General features: G+C 37.5%; 1 protein-coding gene across 1 annotated transcript in view; it reads left to right on the top strand.

The window, feature by feature from the left end:
- The first annotated feature begins 1,866 nt into the window (after positions 1 to 1,866).
- Positions 1,867 to 18,552, top strand: part of RFT1 (RFT1 glycolipid translocator homolog) — a 50,575-nt gene continuing 33,889 nt past the window's right edge. Inside the window, exons 1-7 of the mRNA XM_074198216.1 lie at positions 1,867 to 1,987; positions 5,645 to 5,730; positions 6,810 to 6,926; positions 7,793 to 7,982; positions 8,309 to 8,410; positions 11,470 to 11,604; positions 15,156 to 15,234. Coding sequence (XP_074054317.1) covers positions 1,901 to 1,987; positions 5,645 to 5,730; positions 6,810 to 6,926; positions 7,793 to 7,982; positions 8,309 to 8,410; positions 11,470 to 11,604; positions 15,156 to 15,234 — 796 coding nt within the window. The 5' untranslated portion in view covers positions 1,867 to 1,900. The remainder of the gene's footprint in view (positions 1,988 to 5,644; positions 5,731 to 6,809; positions 6,927 to 7,792; positions 7,983 to 8,308; positions 8,411 to 11,469; positions 11,605 to 15,155; positions 15,235 to 18,552) is intronic.

The raw sequence follows: 18,552 nt of genomic DNA, 5'->3' as shown, positions 1-18,552 counted from the left end.
CTCATTTCACTCTGAATCAGTTCATACAAATCATTCTAGGTTTCTTTAAAACTGCTCTTTTCATCAATTCATTTGACATTATGGTATTCCTTAAGATATACCCTAATTTGTTTAGTCATTCCTTAGTTGCCTAATAACTCCTTAGTTTTCTGTTCTTTATCATTACAAAAAAATGGATCACTTTGAATCACTTGGATCAACAGGTATGCAGTTTAATGACTTTTGAGGCATAGTTCCAAATTGCTTTCCAGAATGGCTGGATCAATTCACTTCATCATTAACAGTACATTAATATGCACATTCAGGCTGTTAAATTAATCAAAGTAAGATAAGATGTTTTATTGAAACTTTTTTGCTTTCTCTACAGCCTATTATAAGTGATTTGCACACAGTAGGAACTGAATGTTTGTTGAATGAATGAATGAATCTGAACAAAGGGAGAAAAGGCAACTTAGCCGTAACTAAATTTTAGTGGGGGTTGGGGCTGTAGGCTTCTCCTTGCTGCTGCAACCTCAAATTTTCCAATCAGTCTACTCTGTGCTCAAACCAGTGCTGAACAATGTAGTGGGGCTATAAAGAAGTATCCCAAATGATCTTTTAGCCCACTGCTCCTTCTGCTACATAGAGCTTAAACACAGATTTTTTTTTTTTATCATGGATCTGTGATCTTCACCACAGTGCCTATTCCATTGATTCAGAGGGCAACCCGTATATACTTTAACTAGTGCAACTCTTGTTACCTTCTTTACAAATCATTTATGTAAGACCTACCCAACAGATTGAAGGTCTCCCTCTAGTTCTCTCGGTACTTCATGGATATCAGGACAGCCACTTCTCTTGTGCCAAATCTTCTTTGGTATCGTGTTGTAACTTATTCATGCCTGCTATGTGTATCTTCACTGACTTGACCCTTAATTTTAATTCCTCATAAACTGTGGTATTCTATGACAATAGTCATATTTAATAGAAGACTATAATGTTAAAAAGCTGAGCCATCATTTCATGGAGAAGCTAGGGTCATTAAGACTAGCGAGCAACATTCTAGAAGCTCATCTTATCCTGGGCTTCAGTTCTGGACTCTGTTCATTGTATGCCAGAGGAACAACATAAGGATGTTTTTAAGGTAAGGTAAATAGAAAAGGAGGTAAGCTGCTTGTGTAATTAAGTATGTAGTCATGGTCAACTCGTTTTCCCACAATGTTCAAGGATCTAGAGGATGGCCCCCAACCCCTTGAAAGGCTTCCCTAACTAAGGTAGTTTTCCAGTATGAACAAGAGCTGGATAGGATAAGAATGTATAAAATCTTACATTTTCAGTGCCTTCTCTATGAAGACGATCTGGATCCAATCTGCCTTGCATCATGATTCTCAGGTCCAGGATTATCACAATCTGAGAGACTGATTGCATTTTTTTTTTTGCAAGGCAATGGGGTTAAGTGGCTTGGCCAAGGCCACACAGCTAAGTAATTATTAAGTGTTTGAGGTCGCATTCGAACTCAGGTAACTCCTGACTCCAGGGCCGGGGCTCTAACACTTAAGTTGCAAAAAAGGTGGCTACCGGCGCTGGGAGACCCTCCGCCAGGCAGGACTCCTGGCCTGGCGGCCTTGCCAGGAGGAGTGAAGGCGAAGGGAGGCAGAGGCCCCGGCTTCACATCCCTGCTCTGCTACTTGTAGTCTACGGGGCTCGGGGAACCCTCAGGCTCGCAGCTGCTCCCCACTTGCATGAGCGCCCTTTTACCGCGGAGAAAACCCGCGCAAGCGCCCTGAGGATTCCTGGGACCCGCCCTCCTCTCTCTCTACCAATCAGCGGGCCGACCGCCTCGTGACGCCATCTCCGCGCGACGGAAGACGGGAGGGGCGCCGGCGGCGCACGGCGTTTCCCGGGACCTCCGCGGTGGGGGATGCGCGGCGCGGGCTTGCCGCCTCGGGCCGGGCCGGAGGTGCTGAGCCAGGCCACCAGGCTCGCCTCCTCGGGGCTCCTGCTGCAGGTACGGCGCGCCGCGCCCCTCGCCCTCCCGCTGCTGGGACCCCCGGGGCTCCACTCACGAAACAAGCCCCTCCCTCACTTGGGACCCCGGTCCCCCTCTCTTGGGGCAGCCGGAGTTGCAAGCGCCAGGAAGAGCCGAATTCAAATTCAACCAGAGGAGCGCAAGGCACTTCGCCGCTGCCTGGTTCCTTCCCCGTCTGGAAATCGGGGTTCATGATGGCTCCCACCTCCCAAGGTTGTAGTGAGGAGCAAATGAGACAACGCTCGTGAAAGGCTGGGCCCGGCGGCTGGCGAGGAGGTGCCCGCCAAGGTTAGGTGCTATAATGAGGCGTTTTCGTGAGCTGGGGGGAGCCTTGGACCCAGGAGGCGCCTGGGAAACCCCATGGAAACAATAAGAGTCGAGCCTTGACAGAGGCCTCCAAGCACTTTATGTAGACTTCTCATTTGATCCTACAAGAACCTTGGAAGGTCTGGGCCACTAAAGCATTATTCTCCTTTTAAAATGATAAAGAAATGTAGATTGAAGTTTTAAGGGACTTGATCTTTTATTTTCTTTTTTCTTTTTTTTTTTTGACATCACTCTATCCTGATCAAGAAATGGTTGTGAAAATCAAATGGGACAATGTATTAAAATAAGCACCGTAGATACATAAAAGGATTCTGAGAGGTTTTGAAATTGGGCAATTCAGGTAGATGAAAAGAAGGTGAAAATTATAAGGTGGACCATCTCACGTATTCCTAAGCACATAAAGAATTGCATAAACCATGTTCCTTGTATTTCCTTGTTTTTATCATAGGTTTTAGAGCCAGAAAGGACCTTAGAAATCACCTTGTCCTACACCTTCAAAAAAGGCCGGAGGATGATTTGCCCTCAAGGTGGCAGAACTAGATCCAGTACTAGTTCAACTGCACCAGCTACCTTTTCGGCCTTCCTTTCCCATTCCATTTCTGTATTAATATTAATTTTAATATTCTGCATTCATATGAACATTCTATATGAATATGAATTTAATCATCTTAGCTTACATAAGTTTTTTATAGAGTACACTATGGGCATGTTTTATGGCAATAGTTAATTGATAAACATTTCACTACTTAGATTGAGAGGCATAAAATAAATATTTATTTATTTATTTTAGGCTTTTTTGCAAGGCAATGGGGTTAAGTGGTTTGCCCAAGACCACACAGCTAGGTCATTATTAAGTGTCTGAGGCCGGATTTGAACTCAGGTATGCCCGACTCCAGGGCCAGTGCTCTATCCACTGCACCACCTAGTAAATATTTAAAAGACACTATCAGGGAACAAATAGAACAAGGTCGCATCTATCAGTAATAGGGTGAAGATATCATTTTTCCTTCTAGTGCATCTAGATCTGTAAAATGGTGCAATGATGTCTCTTGCTTTCTTTGTGTTCACAAGTTACTTAGCTAAACCTTGCATTACCAAGAAAATCTTATTTGACTTTGGGGATAGGATTGTAATATTTAGCAATGTTAAAATACCCTACTCAGTCTTGTATGATTTTTCCACTGCACGTATGGAAACATTGCAAGTAGCTTTATATTTAAACCTACAATTCTACAAGTATTTAATTTGAACCTACTTGTACTTTCATTGGTTGGGAATGGGGAGAAATGGGGAAGACAGTAACACTTTTCATTGATAAAGTTTTTTTAACTTGTACAAATAGTTTCCACATCTGTGGCACAGTGGATAGAGCACTGGCCTTGGAATCAAGAGGAAGGGAGTTGAAATCCATCATTAGACAACTGCCATTTACTAGCTGAGTGACCTTGGGCAAGTCACTTAACCCTGATTTCCTAGCATCCAGGGCCATCTTCAGTCAGTCCTGATCTATATCTGGCCACTGGACCCAGATGACTCTGGAGGAGAAAGTGAGGCTGGTGACTTAGCACAGTGCCCCCTCACTCAAATCTAATTTATGTGCTTATCATGACATCACCTCCCTAATGTTATGACCTTCAAAAATGAAGGATAAACATTCATTATTGATCCTGAATAATAACCCAGGAAAAGAATCCAAGCAGTTATTTGCTCTATTTTATAATTAAGGGAACTGAAGCACAGAGATAAGTGATTTATTGAAAAGGAAATAGAGTGAAAAAGCTATTACATTGAACTCAGTTCATTTATTTGTTTGTTTGTTTATTTAGCTAGGCTTTGTGATTTGTGATTGATGTGTTAGAGTTAGGAACTGAGCCAGGTCTTCCTAGCCCAGAATCAGCTCTATCAACTATGACTTTTTGCCTTTCCCAATGCTTTTTACAATATCCTCAGACACCTATTTTTTCTTTTCTTTTTTTTAATTAAAGATTTTATCTTGAGTTTTACAATTTTTCCCCCAATCTTACTTCCCTCCCCCTACCCCCCCACAGAAAGCACTTTGTCAGTCTTCACATTGTTTCCATGTTGTACATTGATCCAAATTGAGTATGATGAGAGAGAAATCATATTCTTAAGGAAGAAACTTAAAAGTATAAGAGATAACAAGATCAGACAATAAGATATCAGGTTTTTTTCCTAAATTAAAGGGAATAGTGCTTGAACTTTGTTCAAACTCCACAGTTCTTTATCTGTATACAGATGGTATTCTCCATTGCAGACAGCCCAAAATTGTCCCTGGTTGTTGCACTGATGGAATGAGCAATTCCATCAAGGTTGATCATCACCCCCATGTTGCTATTATTTAGGGTGTACAGTGTTTTTCTGGTTCTGCTCATCTTACTCAGCATCAGTTCATGCAAATCCCTCCAGGCTTCCCTGAATTCCCATCCCTCCTGGTTTCTAATAGAACAATAGTGTTCCATGACATACATATGCCACAGTTTGCTAAGCCATTCCCCAGTTGAAGGACATTTACTTGATTTCCAATTCTTTGCCACCACAAACAGGGCTGCTATAAATATTTTTGTACAAGTGATGTTTTTACCCTTTTTCATCATCTCTTCAGGGTATAGACCCAGAAGTGGTATTGCTGGATCAACACCTATTTTTTCCTTAAAGGCTTTTAAGCAGTTGTGTGCAGTGATGTTATGTTATTTTGCCTTAATTGTCATACCTTTCTCCTAAGATTTTCAGAGCATTTGCTGTATTTCACCTTAAGAATGAACTGAGTTCAATCAATGCCAAGCATTGAGATAGAACAAGATAATTCAAATTCCTATTTTTATAAATGGGCATTTTGAAGTAAAAACATATTTTTGTGACTCATTAGACTTTTTAAATGAAACTTTAGCAACGCCATCCCAGTGATTTCTACGTTTCTTGTACTGAGTTGACTGAATCCATCTCTATCTCAAGTACTGTATTTATAAAGAGAATATACTTTTTCAGTTAGAGGGAATGCCAATATGGTTCCGGAACTAGGTTTTTCTTCTTTACCTTCCTTTTTTACCTGAAAATAACCATTTTAATAACCCTATGATGGACTTTTCTCTACTTTGAGAATGCTATAAAATACTTTCCAGGTCACTTTTCATACCTCAGCTAGGGATGTTTTTAAGAAAATAAAAATCCAGTTACAATAGTATATAAATAGGTCTTATTTATATGATTTTAATGAGATTATATCTTTGTTCACATGACAGCAATTTCAGTGTTATTAAGATTCTATTCTGACATTTCTTTCTTTTGTAGGTGTTGTTTCGTTTGATTACCTTTGGTTTGAATGCCTTTACACTTCGATTTCTTTCAAAAGAAATAATTGGAATAGTAAATGTAAGGTAAATAGAGATATACCATTGCATTGTCCATACCCAGTGTCTCTAGTCCGTCCCCCCCCCACAAGACTTTATAAACAGCCTGTCATCTTATTTCAGGAGCAGTGTATGTACCTCCCTTTGTCATTTCTTATATTGTAGTGGTATTTTTGTAGTTTTTGTTTATTTGCTTTACTGTTGTTTTAAGGAAAAACTATGCTGTGGAGTATCTGGGAAAATAATTGATTTTAGTTTGAATGGACACATGGATTGTTTTTCCTGCCAGCTGTTCTGTTTTGCATGCTTTCAGAGCTCCATGGGGAATTTGTGGAGGGAAGGAGGATGATTCAATATAAATATGTATCCTCCTGACACCAATGGAAGAAGTCCCATGAGGAATGATTCCTGCAATGGGAAAGGGTAGTGATTTGTTTAATCATAGAACAAACAAGCTAGTCTTTCACCTCTTTTGGATAATTACAGTGAGTAACTGAGGAACAATTGTAATAAATTAGTTTTTAGAGTCACTGTCTCAACTTTTGTTACTATAGCATAATTTTCCCTTGATTTGCTAAAAAATAGCATCCTTCTGAAGAGTACTGCTCCTCTATTAGGCAAAAGGAAACCAAAAGTACTTTGAATGTAGGCAGAGACTTAGTTTAATCTTAAACTCAACAAATTTTGCCACTGAATTGAATTGTACTAATCTCATTCTAGTTGATAATTTGAAAACCTGTCCAGGGAGTTACTCAGATTCTATAGTCGCTCTACTAACTAAAATAACAAGTACACCCTTGTTTTCAGGAGAAGCAGTGGCATAACCATGAGGTCTGCAGTCTGTTGAATGGCCCTGTACTTCCCTTGAGTCTTAAGCTAGCTGACCATGACCTATAGAAGTGTACACAAACTCTTATGTATATATGTTGTCTTGATACACACCTGGATGTGGCCTTGGGGAAAATATTGGTGATAACATACTGTCTTCCCCTTTATACTTCACAAATTGTAACAAAATCTTATTTTGTCATGGTACTGACAAAGTCCTAGGAATTTATATTGTGAAGAAACAAGCATGATCATGCTGCCCTATTTTTCTTCTTCAGGTTAACATTGCTTTATTCAACCATCATCTTCTTAGCAAGAGAGGCATTCCGAAGGGCATGTCTGAGTGGGAGTACAAATCGAAATTGGAGCCAGACTATCAATCTCTTATGGCTGACGTAAGTTGTGGTTTAGTAGAGAAAAGAGAGCTTAATCAAAGGAGGTATCTAATTGTTTGAGAAAACTAATTAAGTAGTCACTCCTGCCTAATTAAAACTAGGTTATTTCTGAATTTAGTTTTCACATGTGGTTTCTCAGAGCATCAGGTTGTGGCAGAAAGAGGCTGGGTTGTTGTTGTTTGTCCTTCATTCCCTCTTTTTTTTTGGGGGGGTGAAGGGTTTTCAAGGCAATAGGGTTAAGTGACTTGCCCAAGGTCACACAGCAAAGTAAGTATTAAATGGCTGAATCCAGATCCCCATTAGTCCTTTAGAAGAAGACCATGATATCAGGTTGGTGATGCCATGATAAACACATGAATTAGATTTCAGTGAGGGGGGTGCTGTGCTAAGTCACCAGTCCTACTTTCTCCTCCAGAGCCATCTGGATCCAATGGCCAGATATGACTGGAGATGGCTCTGGATTTGAGCCAGTCAGGGTTAAGTGACTTGCCCAAGGTCACACAGCTAGTAAGTGTAAAGTGTCTGAGGTTTTGAACAAGGCCAGTGCTTTAACCACTGCACCACCTAACTGCCCTGGGAGAAAGGAGAGACCTACTGAATAACTAATTTGATAGCTTTAATGCATTGTATTTTTTTTGACTTCCTAAGATTTTGTTACTCATAGTGCTTTCTGTCATTCCATATATTCTGTAAGATCATAGATCCTAAATTTTTCTTGTATTTTTAATTTTCAAGTATATCTTGAGAAGCTAATAAAATGAGTTAATATAGTTGAATTTTCTTGTATAGATTATATTTATTTTTAAATTTGTATGTTTATGATACTACTGAATTTTTGTAATGCAGATGTTTAAATTTTCTTTTAGAGTTCCTTTGGGTTTGTTTTGGTCCTTGTTCCTGGGTTGGATCTGGTCCCAGATCCTTGAAGTGCCTGATCCTAATGTAGTACCCAATTATGGAGTTGGAGTGGCAGCATTTGGACTCTCTGCACTGGTTGAACTCTTAGGAGAACCTTTCTGGGTCTTGGCACAAACACATATGTTGGTTAGGCTTAAGGTTAGTATATGGTCTACTATGACTGTATGAACAAAATGTTAAAAAGAGGTGAAAAGATTACTTTGGGGAAAGAGGGGTTTTTCTAATCCTTTACTTAAATGAAGTTAGGAAAAAAGATATTAGTAAGTTGGATTCCACTTATTGATGTCTTAGTAAAGGGCTACACCGAAATTGATTTTTACTATTGCAATTTATAAAGAACAGGTTTAATAAGCAAAGTAATATTGTAAATAGGCATATAAGAAGCTTGAGTGGGCTTCTCAGATTTTTCTAGATGTCCTTGTCTATTTTAGGCTAAAGTTAATTTTTTTAAAATGTCTTTGCAGGTGATTGCTGAAAGTCTTTCAGTAATCCTCAAATGTATTCTGACAGCTGTTTTAGTCGTGTGGTTACCTCACTGGGGACTTTACATCTTTTCTTTAGCCCAGGTAAAGTTCATAGCTTTTTTAGTTTTTTACATAATAGCCATAAAAATTCTCTCTTTTTCTCTCTATGTCATTCATTCTCTTATTTGATTTAAATAAATAGCCTGTGTACCAAGAATATCAGAAAAGAAGGCTCCCAGAAATGCTCGACTGTTAGTTTTCTTACTATTTCATCTCTGGTTGTCACCTTTATGCTAATGGAAGCATAAGGACTCCAGGTGCTTCTTGGTAATCTGTTATGTTCTGTAAACCTGTCCTATTTAGGAATTTTAAATAGAGGAGAAAGGAAAAGGAACCCTAAGAAGGCTTCCTGCAAACAGTGAACCCAGAATCAGTTCTTATTTGAACCCTAAAGGAATTGGCACATAACCTGCAAGGACTGAAACGAGTTTGCCCTTATGGATAATACTTGTGGATAGTCTTGGATGAAACTGTACCAGACCGATCTTTGATAGTGGATTTCTCCTTTGAAAACAATAAGGCTGGTGGAGAAGAAAGAATGAGATTGAATTTATATTTTTTTTCTTGGGTTTTGAACAAGTTCTTGTGAATTAGGTAGAACTTCTTCCAAGTTAAAAACTCTAATTTTAATTAGTTAACCTAAATTTTTGTCTGCTTGCCGTGAATTTTTTCCCTATTAACGTATCTTCTGATTTTATTAATTTTAATTCTTAAACTCCTGCACAAACATTTGGAAAGTTTTTGACCAGCACATGAGAAAACGTTATAACATTTTGAATGATTATTTCAATGTCATCTATATTTATTGGCAAAAATGGAAGAGAATTGAGTTTCATTCAGAAAGCACCTAGCCACCCCTAGAAAATACATTTTCCAAAACAAAAACATTTTGGGAGAATGATATTTGTTTGACCTATTTGTACAAATCTCTTAAATATCTGGTTTGATTCTCCATCGGCAGTATGTTGTTTTGGTTGAAGTATATGAGGCAGTAGATAAATGGGGGATTATTTTAATAGGTAAATAATGTTTAGCTGCCCTTTGACCATTTTAGATGTCAGATCCATTGGCATGTGAATCACTGCTTGTAATTCATTAAGTGGCAGCTTACTTCTGAATCCCAGAAAAATATTTTTTGATCATAGTTGACCTAGAACAAATGTAAGGATAAAATGAAAGAATTGAATGGACATGAAAAAGGGACATAGAAGATGACCCTCTTCCTTCCTTGCCTCTCTTCATCCTTCTTCAAGTTCTACCTTTTCTACAAAGCCTATTTAACCATCTCAACCTTCAGTTAACTTTGGCCTTTTCTGAGCTGTACTTTAATTGTCTCTCTCCTTTGATACTTTCCATCTATTACTTTATAATTTCATTTGTTATCTTTTTAATGTGTATGAGCTCTTGACTTCCCAACTTGCACTTCTACCTGAGGGCAAAGACTGGACCTATCCTGAGGCCCTGCATTTAATAGATATTTGTTTATAGTTAGATTGGTCATGCTTGAGTACTAACTTCTGTTTTTCACAATTGTGATGCAGTTCCTTGAATAGCTCTCTTGAACAGGACCACACCCTGGCTTATAAAGCTATTTTTAGGGAACCATATTCTTCTTGCTTGTTTCAGTCTTTACCCAGGCTATGTGCCAGTCCCTTGGGCAGTTAAATAAGACCCCATTCTGAGTTCACTGCTTTACAGGAAGCCTTCTCAGGTTCCTGATTTTCCTTTCTTCCCCATTTAAAATTCCTTTCAGGGATTCTACTAGGTCCCTCTGTAAATCCAGAAGGAAACATCACACTTGGGCCTAACAGTGACTCCACTGGCTCCACCCACCCCTGCCTGTTTCAGTAATACAAGCTTACTTTCCTCAGCTAATTGTTAGTAGCAGATGTATAGGAAAATACACAGTAATTAAGATACGTTATATTTCAAGTGTTCATAAACCTTGGCCATTTCTCTATGGTTCTCAGCCAAGGGAATCTGCTGCCTGCCATTGTGAACCCTTAGGATGCTTTTAGTAAAATTGCATCTGTCTCTAAGATAATAGAAGAGTAGTCATTTTCTTTTTATAATAATTTTCCCACATTCAGGCTTCTGTGTCTTTAAGATTCGGGGGTTCTTTTGTCAAGGTAGGGTGAAGCAGAAAAACCTGTTGTGGGGGAGGGTTTTTCTTTTTCTTTTTTTTTTTTTGGCTGGGATTTCTCCTCCATCAAGTCAGGGGCACCACTGGTGTTTTCCTTTGGAAAGGAAGAAATGGAGATAGTGCCCCTATTCTGAGAACTGCCATTCGTTTCTATTCTCAGTGGGAAAATGGGACAAGTAAGCATTTGTGAAAGCCTTTTTTCTTTCCTCTCACCCTGCCTGAGAACAAACACTCCTGCCAGCACCTTCTGGCTGGCCTCTGGAGCTGGTCTTTGTCTTCAGGATGGATGAAGGGAGGAGGGACCTTTCTTATCAGCCCTCATCCCATCCTGCCAGTCATGAACTGGAGAGGAGAAGAGATGGCTGGCAGCTTCTTTGCTGAATAAAATAAAGTAGATGCAGGGCTCTTTTTTGTAATCATAAATCCCACAAATTTCTAGAATTTATGGAAAATACTCCTATAAGAGTAGAAAATTTCCAGGCATCAGTTAAATGAGGCACTCATGGATTGAACAGTTGTGGATGCTTACACTGTACTTTTTGGGTGGTGTTACTACACTATCCATCCAAACACTATTCTGATTTATGTTATTTTTATCACCTTGAAACTTTGAGTAGAGATAATGCTGGAAATTATGTTCCATCTAAAACTACTCTTGTCATTTGGCTAAGCTAAAATTAGGACCTTTCTCATTGCTGTGCTGGGGACCATTGGCTTTATTCTTTTCCTAGTGGGCATAGCAGCTCTCCATTGAAGTGATCATTTTATCAATGTTAAAACTGGATGAAAATGTATGATCGATGATCTTGAGATGAAAGATTCAATAGAATATTCAATGATAGTTTTATTTCTTGATTGGCATTTAAAGTTACTTATCAAGTGCAGCAACTTGATCTTATTTTAGTTTGAAAAAACATTTTGTTTAAATTGGTGAAATTAACTTTTCTTTTTTTTCCAGCTTTTATATACCACTGTTTTAGTGTTCTCCTATGCCATTCATTTCATGAAGTTAATGAATTCCCAAGAATCAACCAAGAAGTCTCTTCCAATATCAAGAATGATGGAACTGTTACCTCACATCACAGTAAATGGGGTAAATAACCAAAGCTCACCTGTCATCTTTAAGTTTTTGTAAGGCAAATGGGGTTAGCTTGCCCAAGGCCACATAGCTGGGTGTCTGAGGCCGGATTTGAACTCAGGTACTCCTAAACTTCAGGGCCAGTGCTCTATGCACTGTGCCACCTAGCCACCCCCTGTCATCTTCATTTTAATCATAGGCATTGTTCCTTTCTTGAGAGAAGGAAACTCAAATTGGTTTAACCTTCTTATTAAGTCAGTCTATTTCTACATTGACTTCTGCATAGATTGTATTGGTTGTAGAGTGACAAATGAAAGACCATAATGTTACTTTATTGAAGGGTAAGCCTATCTTCTATCGGGGCACTGAAAGTATCTACTAACATGTTTGTTAAATATGAACAATTCCTTCCTCTTTGGGATTCTAGATATTGATGGTTGAGAATAAAATAGATTCTCTTTCTGTTCAAATCTCTGCTTCATAGTTCACTTAACTGTTAATAATTGTAGTTTTGAGTCATAAAATTCCCAATTTGAAGGAATCTCAGAGGTCATTTAGTCCAAACCCTCTCCAGAACACAAATCCTCCTTAAACCATCCCCAGAAAGAGATATTCTTGGAGTTTCTACTTGAAGATCTCCAGTGATAGAGAACTGTTTGCACATCTTAGTGTGGCCTCGCCCTCCCACTTCCTAAGGTAGCCCATTCCATATTTGTTTAAGACAGTAGTAATTGCAGGACAATTTTCATTAACTTAAGTCCCAAAATGCCTCCATATAATTTCTATCATTTAGTGCTATTTTCTCTCTCTGAATGGTAGTGGAATAAATCCATCCCTCTCCTATATGATAGTCCTTCAGGTACTTGAAGACCCCTTTTAGGCCCCTTCCAGTCTTCTCCAGCTAAGGACTTTTCAGCTTAGCAACCTATGTCATGGTCCTGGGACTTATCATTATCTAGCTTCCTCTTCTCAATGTTCCTTTTAAACTGTGAACCACAGAACACCAGATCTAGTCTCACAAGGACAGAGAACAACATTAGGCCATCTTTTCTCTTATTGTGGAAGCTATCTGTCTATCTGCAAAGCCTAAGATGGCATCAGCTCTTGTGGATATTGTAACTCACTGCTGACTCAGACCGAGATTTCAGTTCCCTAAAATCCCTACATCTTTTCATACAAACTGCTATTTAGCTATACCTCCCCTATTTTGTTCTTTATTTATACAAATTTTTAAAAAAGAATCTCAGTGACCTTATGTTTAATCCCTATCATATTTCATTTTGTTAACTTCAAACCCATGATTTCAGCCTGTCAAAATCATTTAGAACCCAAGTTTTGTCATTTAAACTGTTATATTCTTTCCATATTTCTGGCATTTGTGTATTTGATAAGCACACCACCTGTTTATTCATCTGTGTTATTGAATAAAAATGTTGGATGGGAAGTAGTCAAGCACAAAGATCTATGCTACTCTGTTAGAGAAGTCTCTTCAAGTTGATATTCATTAGTCAGTTTTGAGAAATTGTACTGTCATCTTCCTCTTGTCCACAAGGATTTCCTTAAAGACTTTGTCATATTCTTTGCTGGAATTAATGTGTGCTCTGTTAATGGTATTTCCATCTTTGGGTTTGTTATGATCCCTAGTTCTTTCAGTAGCTGCACATTTTTTCCATACTCTGGGATTTAGTTATTTATTCCAGATGATGTATATTTAAAATGAAGGTAATTAAGTGCTCTCTGACCATTTCCTTACTCCTCTTGGGTTTCAGTGCCTTATTAACAGTTTTTGTTCTGCTGTTACTATTCTGAAGGTCATTATTGAGAAGAATAAAAGCACAGTACAGTTGAATAGTTTCCCATTCTGCCCATCTTTTTTCATCCTCTCTTCTCATCTGCCCTTCCTTTGAGCAGGTGTCCTATCCTTCTGTGGACATAGTTTTAAATAGCTTCTTTTGCAGTGTTTAACTTATATCACATATCTCAACTCATAATTCACTATCCTTCCTAACACTATTCCTATAAGATTTTTTAAATCTCTTTTAATACCTACTCTTTCTTTTTATTGGTTTGTTTTGTTTTGTTTTTGGATTATTGGTCATAATCAAGTCTAAAGTAGCAATTTCCTAATCCTTTCTTCCATCTTTTGAAAGGAGCCTCCTTTGAGTGTCTCTTTACTTAATGGTGCTATTTACTGCTTTGACATCATTTGCATAATTGTAGTCCTAATCAGATGGTTTCTGAAGGATGCTTTGGTGAGGCTATCCTCAACTAGTCTGCTTTTCCTTTGCCATCCTCTTTTTATCTTTGTTTTCTAGAAGTTGGGGCAAAATAGGGAAGGAATTTGTGCTTATTTTTTTCCTTTTCTTGAAAAAGTTAAAAGATATATAGAATTTTACTCTCAGAAGTTATTGGATTCTGTTGTAAAAGCTTTCTTGGAGAGAACAGGTATTTCCTAAGTTTAAACCTACTTTATTTATATGAAAACAGTCAAGACCTTATCTAATGCCTTATAATTCTTTTATTTTCACATGAAACAGTGAGAAAATACAGGTTCTTCTTGACCTCATTTTTTCCTTCAGACTGTTTTCTTTTATCACATTTAAGAGCCTATTCAGTAAGGTTTCAATTATATTAATCATACTAGGAATCTCTTAATTCCTACTAACAAGCCAATTCTGTGTGCATGAATAACTCACTACTGTGAGGCTATTAGAACTGATTCTTCTTTAAAAGACCTGCACAGGACTGTTGTATGGTAAATATTTTCAGATGGGAAGGAGAAGGAATTGGGGGATACAAAAGAGAGGTGCAGGGTTTGTCTGGCTGTCTTGGGACCTTCTTTGATGGTGACATTTGATCTTCTTATTAAAGACCCAGGTTACTCAAGTTCTTTTAATGTTGTGCTCAATAAATCTAGACCCACATGTAAAGTATTTTTTCATTTCAAGGAGACTGAAATTAGATAGAGATCAATGTTATTGTTGTCTATGGGAGTGGCATTTCAGTCATTGTGCCAGTTTGGTGGAACTGTTTGGTTTTTAAAATTTTTTTGTTATCAGGGGAAAATTCTGTGAATAAAGGGTAGATATAAATTCAGAAATGAATGTGATATAAAAACAAAAGCAGTAATAAAACTTTAAAAAATGTTGACTTACATCTGTTCAACACTCAGGGAAATCAGAAAGTATTTGCCATTTATTGGTAGTAGGGAATGTTATATCGAATGAAGTATCTGTGATTTACACTTGGGATCTATTGAAAGAAGTGAAGCAATTTTACAAAGGTCATCGATGTCTGGATATTTTGATAGACATCCTGTAAGGAGGCTGCCAAGATGGAAGAGTTCATATTTATATTTGATAATAGGCACAATTCATTTTGGCAGTTATTGAATATTTACTGTGTTCTCAATAGGGCTTGAAGAATTGGGGCAGGGATAAAAGGAAGTGTGCTCTTGTGGGATTTAAGAATTTGTAGATTGTAGCCTAAAGGAGGATACACCTCCCTCTGTTAGTACTTTGTATAAAACTAAAACTTTAAATCCCTTTGTCTCTCTATTCCTGTAGACTTTTGTTAATTGGAAAGAGGCTAAATTGACATGGAGTTTCTTCCAGCAATCCTTCCTGAAACAGATTTTGACAGAAGGTAAGTAAAATAAATAGCAGGCTTTCTCTGAGCTGTCATGGAGCCAGGGTTTGATTCTGGTAACAAATCAGAAAGAGAAATTTCTTAGCATTGGGAGTAACTGAAATCCAAATTGACAAGTTGTTTAGTATTTCTCAGTGGATTCCTGAAAGATAAATTTTGAAGTAAGTAAATTATAGCAACAAATAGGGATCTTATTAAACAATGACTTCATGGAATTGCAGAATTTTAGATTTGGAAGGAATTTCAAGTCCAATTTAGGCCTCAGAAAAAATCCCCACTAAAATGTGATCTTAATTTGCAGTAAAAGAAGCATTGTTTCTAAGAGTGACAGTCCTAATAAGCAGCCATCCAACATGTGCTTGAAGACTTCCATCAATGAGGAATTCATTATCTCCTGACAGCGCATTCCACTTTTGTTTATTTTATTATTATTTTTTTTCAGTAACATTAAACCTAAATTTTCCGTCTTTGCTTGCTGATCCTGGTTTTGTTCCTTGGAGCAAACAAAATAAAGCCAATTCATCTTTTCCTACTTAAAGAAGCCTGTCTTGCCCCCCCCCCCCCAAGTCTTTTTTCATTTCCTTCAAGCTAAATATCCCAAGTACCTTCAGGTGACCCTCATGAAACATGGACTTAAAGCTCTTCATCATCCTCTTTTGAACACTCTTCAAAGTACTAAATATCGTACTTTAAATTGGGACTGACCACAGCCCTGTAGATAGGACTGTCCCCTCCTTATTCATAGAAGCACCCAACTCTCAACACACTGCTAATGCATCATAAAGGCTCCAGATTACTTTTGGACAAATTGCTGCCTAGCTATGCTTCTTTCCTCTTGTGTTTGTGAAGTGGATATTTTGAACCCAAATATAATAAGACTTTTCCTTTATATTGAATTTCATCCATTCTAGTTTCACCTAGATGCTGCAGCCTGTCACTACTTTTTTATTTTTTTATTTTTTTTTTAGATTTTTCAAGGCAGTGGGGTTAAGTGGCTTGCCCAAGGCCACGGCTAGGTAATTATCAAGTGTCTGAGCTCAGATTTGAACCCAGGTACTCCTGACTCCAAGGCCAGTGCTCTATCCACTGTGCCACCTAGCTGCTTCACTTTTTTTTTATTAAAGATTTTATTTATTTTTGAGTTTTACAATTTTTCCCCTAATCTTACTTCCCTCCCCCCACCCCCTACATAAAGCGATTTGTCAGTCTTTACATTGTTTCTATGTTGTACATTGATCCAAATTGAGTGCTGTCACTACTTTTTAAAAAAAAAATTTTTAGTTTGTTTTTATTTTACAAGACAGTGGGCTTAAGTGGCTTACCCAAGATCACACAGCTAGGCAATTGTTATGTGTCTGCGACTGGATTTGAGCTTAGGTCCTCCTGACTATAGGGCCACCATGTCACTACTTTTTTTGCATCCTGATGCTATCATCTAATTTTTTAGCTACTTCACATTTATAACTGAAAAGAATCTTAGAAGTGATCTTATCCAATCTCTTCATTTTGTACATAAAGAAAGAAAAGGGAAATTACTTATCCATTGTCACAGAAGCTAATTATTGGCAAAATCAGTACTATAACACTGGCCTCCTGACTTTCCACTCTTGTTTTCCTAGAATTTCATTTTCATATTTTATTATGAATAAGCTTTTAAGAGACAGGTTTTTATTACTTCATTTGCATAGAAAATGAGATTCATGCATGTAATGAATATGATGATGCCCCAATCTTAACAATAAATAGCTGGAATTATAGGCATAATGGTGACAGATTTATTTGCATTAGATCATCATTAAGCTAAAAATAGAAATTCAGGAAATATTGTTGATTGATTCTATGACTTGGTTAAAAACTCTTTTTTATACTTTTTTTTCCTTCATCTGCAAACTTGGGTAATAGATCCTGCTCATTTAGATTTGGTGCCTCAACCTAAGCATAGACACTTAGTTTTTTTAAAATTTGGGGCTTCAGAAACTTATAGAGAGGAAATAAATGCAAGTATTCATTTGTGTGACAGGATAGCAACTTGTTAATGAGAGTGCTGATTTGTGTCAGCTGATTATTTTTTGATTAAGTACATTTTGTTTATGTGCACCTTTTCTTCTGTTTAATGGCAATTATAGCAAGCCCACAGAGCATATTCAAGCTAAGTTGTGGTCTCTATAAATCTTCTAGAACACAGATAACAACTAAGTCCTTGTTTATAGGAGATAATATGATCTACAAATTTACCAATGAAACCAACTTAATATGATGGATCATTCATTTAATTTTTGTCACAATAACTAGAATTCACTAAAAAAATACTGCTAATTCAAAAGTATGGCATTCTGCAAGTTCCTTCCTTTCTGGACTTCACTTTCCTCTTGTAAAATGAAAGAGTTCAACCAGCTGGTGTCTCTGGGTTTTTCAGTACAAAAGTTAGAATATTAATCAAATTATCCTCTATAAAATCAGTGTAACTGATGTAATCTTTTGCCCCAGAGAGATTTGATGTCACAGCCAGGATCGATATGGCTAGTGTGAATCCTGTGCTTATTAAAAAGAAGCAGTTTTAGAGATGATGCCACAGGTTTGCAAAACTTTTTCATGGTGGACCCTAGTTGGTTTAATAAGTTCCATCTTTATTTTGGTTCATTAGTCTCACTTAAGGTAAAGCATACAAAAAGAATAATTTGGGGGAAACAAGAGACAAGATAAGTATTTGATGGCTTGTATTATCAGGGGAAATAGTCTCTGACTCTAAAGATAATTAGACTTACAAAAATAGTATGATTTTTAAAGAGAAATATTATATCAATGAATAAAGATTTATTAAGAACCCAAATTGTGTTAGGTATTGTGCTAAGCTGGAGCTACAAAAAAAGAGGCAAAGACAGATAAATCCCTGAAGGAGCATATAACCTAATGAGACAACAAACAAATAAATACAAAGCAGTTATATACAGGTTAAATAGGAAATAATTAACTGAAAGGAGGCATTAAAATTAAGAAAATTGGAAAAGACTTTGTATAGATGGTAGGATTTTATTGGGGAATTAAAGGAAGTTGAGGAAATTAGGAGGCAGAGTTGAGGATAGAGAGTATTACAGGGAGAGGGTCAGCCAGAAAAAACTCCTGAAGCCTAGAAATAGAAGAGCTTGTTAATGAATCAACCAGGAGGACGATGTCACTGACTTAAAGAGTATGTGTTGAGGAGTGAGGTGTAAAAAAACTTTAAAGGTAGGAGGGGGTTGATTGTGAAGGTCTTGGAATAATAGCAAGTAGAGGATTTTGTACTTGGTTTTCCAGGCTCTAGGGAATTCTGGAGTT

Source organism: Macrotis lagotis, chromosome 8 (genome assembly GCF_037893015.1).
Source record: "Macrotis lagotis isolate mMagLag1 chromosome 8, bilby.v1.9.chrom.fasta, whole genome shotgun sequence".
Taxonomy (NCBI): domain Eukaryota; kingdom Metazoa; phylum Chordata; class Mammalia; order Peramelemorphia; family Peramelidae; genus Macrotis; species Macrotis lagotis.
Note: the sequence above shows the minus strand (reverse complement) of the source record. Positions and strands in the feature narration are given on the sequence as shown.